The 7,268-nt window shown below is 44.7% G+C and overlaps 2 protein-coding genes across 2 annotated transcripts; one reads left to right on the forward strand and one right to left on the reverse strand.

Moving 5' to 3' along the window:
- Positions 1–297: 297 nt before the first annotated feature.
- On the forward strand, positions 298–1,268 carry LOC135640498 (protein RADIALIS-like 4). The gene is made up of 2 exons (XM_065154973.1): positions 298–644; positions 1,002–1,268. Exons 1-2 carry the CDS (start codon positions 361–363, stop codon positions 1,024–1,026), a joined length of 309 nt encoding a protein of 102 aa, XP_065011045.1. The 5' UTR covers positions 298–360; the 3' UTR covers positions 1,027–1,268.
- Positions 1,269–3,316: 2,048 nt separating this feature from the next.
- On the reverse strand, positions 3,317–5,210 carry LOC135640982 (zinc-finger homeodomain protein 2-like). The gene has a single exon (XM_065155895.1). The coding sequence runs from the start codon at positions 4,972–4,974 to the stop codon at positions 3,943–3,945; it is 1,032 nt and encodes a 343-aa protein (XP_065011967.1). The 5' UTR covers positions 4,975–5,210; the 3' UTR covers positions 3,317–3,942.
- Between the last annotated feature and the right edge of the window lie 2,058 nt (positions 5,211–7,268).

The following is a 7,268-nucleotide window of genomic DNA, read 5'->3' on the forward strand; positions in this document are numbered from 1 at the left end:
GAGATCAAGAATACCGAGGAAGAGAGTATTGGAGTACTTAAGATAAAAGTTGGGAGGGAGAAATGGCGATTCCTTCCACTTCCCCACATAGATCTTATTGTTCTTTGGCCTCATTGTGGCTCCAAGAGGGCACCAGTACTCATCTCATATTCTGCCATCCTTCCTTCCTCCTTTAGTCCTTTTGGAAATGCTATTCTCCTGCTAGTTAGCTCCAACGAAGCACTACCCCACAACTCCCACTTCCCTCCTGTTTATAAGGAGCGCCAACCCACGGAAGAAGCCAACGCAGGAGTTCGTAGAGCTTAATTAGCGTCTGCTGCCAATTAGACTCCCCTCCATCTCATTCCATATATAGCCGAGATGGCGTCCGGCTCCAAGAGCAGCTCGCGCAAGCTCCAGGACTCGTGGACCAAGGAGGAGAACAAGCGCTTCGAGATGGCGCTCGCCCACTTCGACCTCGACACCCCGGATCGCTGGGTGCACGTCGCCAGGGCCGTCGGCAACAAGTCCGTCGAAGAAGTGCAACGCCACTACGAGCACCTCCTCAAGGACATCGAGCTCATCGACTCCACCCAGGAGCCATTCTACAGTTACCCGACCACCAATGACAGGCGCCGCAACGGCACCAGCGACCAGCAGAAGAGGTGGTTGCTTCTTCGGTACTCCAAGCTTTCATCTTATTTCTTCTTCATCTCTGGAACACCCCCACCTTTCCGTCGTCGTCCTCAGTCTTTGCCTTTCTGAAGAATGAGACCCGCGGAGCAGCATTCCACAGCATCTCTTAGCTTTCCACAATCTTTAGGGGTCACAGTCACATGCAGCACTTCATTCTTTCATATATTCTTATTGTCTTGGCTAACTTATCTCATGGATTGCTCTGTCTCTTCCTTGTCTGCTGCATGCCAAAGCTTCAAATCAAGTTGTGGGTTAAATTAATGGTTCTTGATGAGTGAAAACTATTCTGATCTCATGGCTCTTTCCATTTTTGTCTTGTTTGGCAGGCTGAGGTTCTTAAAGCTCCAGTGAAGCAGAATCTGGGGAGCGTACAGTAGCAATCTTATGATGCGATGTTATGATGGACAGCCATACGTATAGTCTTTAGGTGTCAGGTTACGTATCAAGAAGCATCAAGTGTCGAAGCCATGAAGAATCAGACAACACTGATGTTGTAGTGGTAGCTGTGTTACAACATATGATGTATGTGACCGTATCACAGACTATGTATGCTGTATGTAATTTGCTAAATATTGCTGGTACTTTAATTAGCATCTGTGTTGCCTTATGAAAGTATCTATGATATGTTTCTTCCTGAGTCATCGATGTTCTAAGCGTTGGCCTACGAGACAATATATTTTGGCTTAAGTTTGCTATGTTATTGATGGTATGTTTTGGGTTGAGCCTCAATTAAACAGTATATGACTCTACCATTTGAGTGATCTATGCAGAAACCTATTTAGTTTACCTATTATTTAAATAAATTTAATTATTTTAGAGATATTTTATGTAAGTATCTCAATTTCAACTTAGGAAGAGAAAAAGGAAGTAATTACATAAAATAAAGAAATTAGATTTGATTTTGATTAAAGATAATAAATTTTGATTGAAGATAATAAATAATCTTGCCGAGTTGTGAGACAAATATTCTGGGAGTGTTCTACTTGGACCAAAGCGACCATGGCATTTATTCCATTATATTTTTATTATCATTTTCTTTCTGGAATCACTCTTTCTTATTTCAAAAAAGAAAATTAAAGTTACTTATCTGTGCCTTTTGAAGTATTGAAATTACACATTAATTCTTACAAATTTAACGTAGCATATATGTCCCTCCGAACTCAAGATTATTCACGTATATACTCCCGTCCACTTCCATTCAAAAAATCTATACTAAATATTCTTAGATGTGGTTTATATTTGTCACAGTTAAATTATTTATCATACCTAAAATTTATTAAAAGAAATCTTACTAGTATCATAGGATCTTTTTAAAGGATAATAATATCGATTATAGTTTCAATTAAGAGAAAACAATATTCATATAATATAAAATAATTGCATGAACACATATGTATCTTTTTAGGTTCAAATGGGAGTATATATATATACTATATATGCTTAAATCAAATTTAGTAAAAAAAATAACTATAGGCGAGCATATATTTCATGCTTCAAGAGAGAGGGTTGTATACATTTAACCATCGCATTTGTTGCACTCAGCTCAGCCCACAAGCCACACTTCAGCCCATGCAGTGATGTCTACGGCAATATAATTTAGATGTCAGTTTCTCTTCAAAGATGAGACTCACTACATCAATTAGCATTGTCATCTCATATGGTGGACAAATATGATGTTCCATGCAGAGCTAAGGAAAATACTCGTACATGTACATGAGTGCGAGTATAACAATCCTAAGAGGAGACTTCCAGGTTCTATACTACTAAAGATGACCGATGAAGACCCATAGTTTGCTCGGTTTGGTGTCAAAGGTTGATTAGAAGTTTGTTTAGTATTATTAGGAGTTCTAATAAAATTAGTGTATGTTCTATGTGAATTATTTAGGTGAACCACCTTCCCATATTATATGAATATTAGCTTTTGGGAATTCCGAACCGGTTGATATGCCTTCGGGTGTTCGAAGTGAGCTCGATATGTACTAAGACGGATGTCGGATGAGGTTCTTGATATGATCTTTTTTAACGCTCGATTAATGATCAATGATTTTTGTCCTCTTCTACTAAATAGAGTGCGGATTAGAGATGAATATTTTTCCTATAACCAACGTATACATGATTGCTTAATAGGTTCAAATTGCAAGAAACGTACAACTTATATACCCAATGGTCACAAGAAAATAATTTATCGTCAGCAACACAAATGCCTTCGTCCCTGAATTTGACACCGAAGGTTAAGCAAAGAAGCTCTCTGTTTGATGCTGAATTGATACTCTAGAAAAGAAACCAGTATGTTTTACCTATACATAAGATTTCAGCCATGAGCAAGAACCATGAAGAACACAAAAAAGTGGAACAATATGCAGAATAGCATAAAGAAAGGCCTATTCTTAGAACTCCATTTGATGCATCGTGAAAGAAAATTCAATGTTCCTTATAATAAAACTGTTCCTCTCAATCATCCATCAAGATAGAATGGGTTGAATGGTTCAATGAATGCGCTCATTACAAAGGTCTCAGCATCCCAACACCATGAACATGTAGAAGGGAGAAATGGGACGCAACTGACATATCCTTGCTTTAATTTCTGATCTTATCCCAATGCTATCATCGGTGGAATCAACTTCAAGAAAAAGACAAGATGTCCAGCAAAAGTGAAACTGCCAATGTGGCCTCATCCATGCATCTTTAGTGCAACAGAAACGAGGACGGGCATGATGCAAAACTCGACACAGAAACAAGAGAAAACGACATGGATGGATCTGCAAGATTAGGAGAGAGAGAGAGAGAGAGAGAGAGAGAGAGCCGTAGCAAGCAGGTGATCATGTTGTACACGAGAGTGATACCTGTTCGGTGCCGACATTAGGGTCCGAGTGTGATGCTGTGAGATGACAACAACATAGTCGTCGATCATTCATGCCATGCACTTGTGAACTCTTCCTCCTGTGCGCAGGAAATGTTGAAACGTGGAGTTGATGGAGGAAGAAATTTCCACAAGTTCTTTGACCGCATCAGCTTCTCCTCCGCCCAAACCACAAACAAGAAAAGCAAAGGAACGGTTCCAAAGCTCTCATATGGTCGATCAACCCTTTTGCTATACCAACCTCATGGTGAATGAATGAGGAAATGGGCGGGCTTATGATCACACCGAGAACTAAGTAGCGATACATCTAAGCAAGTTAAGTTGATGACAACAGTAATGCAGATGCAAACCAAGAATTCGAACGCAGATGTTTCAGTACCCTGCCTCCGCCTACGATCTCATGGCCATCACATCTGCTGCTGCGATTGTTGCGACGAGGAGTGCGGCTGGTGTTGCTGCGGCAGTACTACTTCATCCTGCCCCGGTGGTTGCTGTGGCTTCCTGATCAAGTGCTTGTTGTTGTGCATCCAGACCTTCAAGACTTGCCTCCTCACCCCAGTCTCGGCGCAGAATTGCTCCACCAATCCCTCGTCTTGCTTCTGAATCCTCCATCCCATCCTTTCCGCGAAAGCCAGCATCTTCTCCTTCTGCTCCATAGTGAACTTGGTCCGGAACCGCTTCCTCGGCGTGGTCGCCGGGGTCGGCGCCCCGGCAGTCATCCGTTCCTCGCTCGAAGACTCCGTCGTCCCTCCGCTCCCGCTGGCGTTGCCACCGAACGCCACGATGCCGGAGGACGGGGTGGTGGGAGTACCGAATTGGAATTGCTTCTGGTAGTGGTTATGGTGCTGGGATTGGGGATGGGGGGGAGGAGGGAGGAGGAGAGGAACACGGGCGGCGCCGCGGTAGTAGGAGTCGGCGGCGGCGGCGTCGCCTTCGGCCTCCTTCCGATGGAAACTGCGGTGGCAGCCGCAGGCCGCGCACTTCAGCGCCTCCGGCGAGGACGGGTCGCCCTCCGACATGAATTCGCCGCAGCCATCGAGAACGTGGCCGCCGATGGAAGCCGCGTGGTTGCGGAGGCATTCTCGGTACCTGATAGAAGCTGATGCAGCGGCCTTGGTGTTACTCGGCGCAGTTGCACCGCTGACCGGAGCTGGATCTGTGTTCCTTGCAGCAGACTGATACAAAACATCCACCGCTGCAGCTGTTGATGACGGTGTGGTGCTTCCAAAGAGGCTAACATTCTCCGCAGTTGATGTGCCACTTCCATTTCCTCCTCCTCCTCTTAGGGAGATTAAAGAGGAAGAAGGAGAGAGTACAGGTTTGGAGAAAGCAGATCCTCTAATGGGAGGACGAGCGTTGAAACTCAAAGCTGTGGATGAACGCATCTCATCATCATCATCATCATCATCATCAACAACAATTTGGTCTTTATATTCCATGAATCGAACTCTTCCTCTCTAGATTTCGTCTTCAACAGAGAAAGCAAAGCTAATGGAGCCGATCAGTAGAAGAAATCTTCGAGAGAAGCGACAACACTGTTCAAGCTCTTATTGCACTGGGAGCACGGATGAGGTGAGAGGGACAGGACGAGAAAGTGCTGCACCAAGAGACGCAGACACCGGAGGTGTAATAATAATGAGAGAGTCATTTAGAAGGGAGTGGCCTTGGGATTTGGTGTCCTGCCATCCACTTCTGAGGTGGAAAGAGACGACGATTAGTTCCACACTTCTCCCCTAATCTCAACCATTAAACTCAGCTCCTCCTCCTTCAACCACATCAATTCTAGGAAATGGCTACAACATGACACTCCATGTGTCGTTCATCGCTTCCAAGTCAAAACCAGCTGCCAAAGAAATCAAGACACATGATGAATCATTTAAGACATGTCTCCATGTGATCTTCACCGGAATCTACATGATTGAGTTATGATGAGTGCAGGCTATCATTTTTCACACGGCTACATTAAGATCGGGTTGGCCACTTGATGTTGCTATCAATTGCTTGCAAAGTACTCGACGTGTCAGACGCACAAGTATAATATTGTGCAGGTCTTTCCTGTTAGGGCATGTAAATGTCTCATTCCATCTGGATTAACCTCAAGTGATTTGGATGTTTGTTTGGATGAAGACATAATGAGAGAGAGAGAGCGAGCGAGAGAGCATATAATAACGTGGGAATCAATTTGTCGACAGGAGCAGCAGGAGACAACCAAAAGGTTGACTAGTACACACAACTTGCCATTGATTGGCGGACCACGTGGCCCCCATGCGCGGGGGCCCTTCCTGTGTCAGGATTCTGGAAACGTGGTGCAGCCCCAGCCACCGGTAGTGGTGTTTTTTTTGTCTTGTCGGAACTCGTGCCCATGAGCCGTCAACACTCGCTCGCCCCTGCCATTCCACTGGCTTTTCATGATCGATGAATGCTTGTGATTCCTTAGATGCCTGTGTCTCAGATATATGTGTATATATGCACACACATATTGGTCTAGTGCGACTCTTGGAAGGTGATGAAAGGTAACACGTCACGTTTGCTAGCTGGAAACCACGCCTTGGGTGGAATCCAATGGATGGAAAAGGTCTCTTGTCTTGAATGCTGACCTGTTGCTTCCGCGAAGAGTATGTGTGAGGCGTGGATGTTTGGTGACTCTGTTTCTTCCATAGGCGAATTGAAGAGCCAATTATGAAAGATATCATATAACAACTTTATAATGCGGCCAATATAATTAATGGCATGCCCGATAAGATGTATGGGCCATCTTCTCCTTACAGAGAACCAAATATTTGCAGTGTCACGAAGAATACCGGATTTGGGCTGTGTACTGATCGGCCCGATCCAAATCAAACATTAGGTTCAGATCTACTGGGTCCGACTTGACCTTATACTTCCGCTTCTCCTGATTCCCTAGGGTCATGGGTGGGGCCAGACCAGGCTGCTCCAGTTTGACCTCTAAACCCGTCGTGTTAATCTATTAAAACATGCTCGAAGTTGTCAACGTCCAAGTGTTCGACGGAAGGCCGCTGTTGATTCGGCAGCAGGCCAGCGAGTCATCACCACTGGATGGTAAAGAAGTACTTACTACTCATGGCATGCAACGATATTTAACGTCGATCGGCGACGGAAGCCTTGGCTGTGGCCGAGAGATGGCGAGGAGCAAACGGCAGTCCCTTTGTCTTTGAAGTGTTATCGAGTCCGGTTGGTAATGCCAAGCTTAAAAGACTACATGGTTTTCTTACTTGTATTCGCCGATCACCTGCATATGATTGCGTGTGATGCGAGTGGACCTGAACGAATAAGCTTTTGAAAAGTAATTACCATTATCTTTGAGATAAGGATAATTCGTGACCACGTTCTTTAGAGGGGATGAGAGAGAAAGAAGAGGAGGGAGAAGAATATGGAGTGTGTAGTACGCTAGTAACACCAACACAAGCCAGAAAACTCCCGGTCCGAACTGAGATGATGCATGCTTTGAACTGTTAAAAAGCAACCAATGAATGCCCGGAAGTACGTCTCGTACGGTAACTCTTGATTGGATTCTGCTGTTATCCCATCATATCAGGCTTTCTGTTGGCCTTCTCTCATGTCCACCGGTCACTGGCCGCTGCCACCTGCAGATGCCCTGTTCATGTCATCCCCTCGATTCCTCCCCCCCTTCCGCCAACGACACCGTCATCAGCAGAATCTATCTATTCATCCGTCTAACACACACACACACATGTTGACTCTTAAACCACAA

The sequence above is a fragment of the Musa acuminata genome, chromosome BXJ3-6 (assembly GCF_036884655.1).
Source record: "Musa acuminata AAA Group cultivar baxijiao chromosome BXJ3-6, Cavendish_Baxijiao_AAA, whole genome shotgun sequence".
NCBI lineage: Eukaryota > Viridiplantae > Streptophyta > Magnoliopsida > Zingiberales > Musaceae > Musa > Musa acuminata.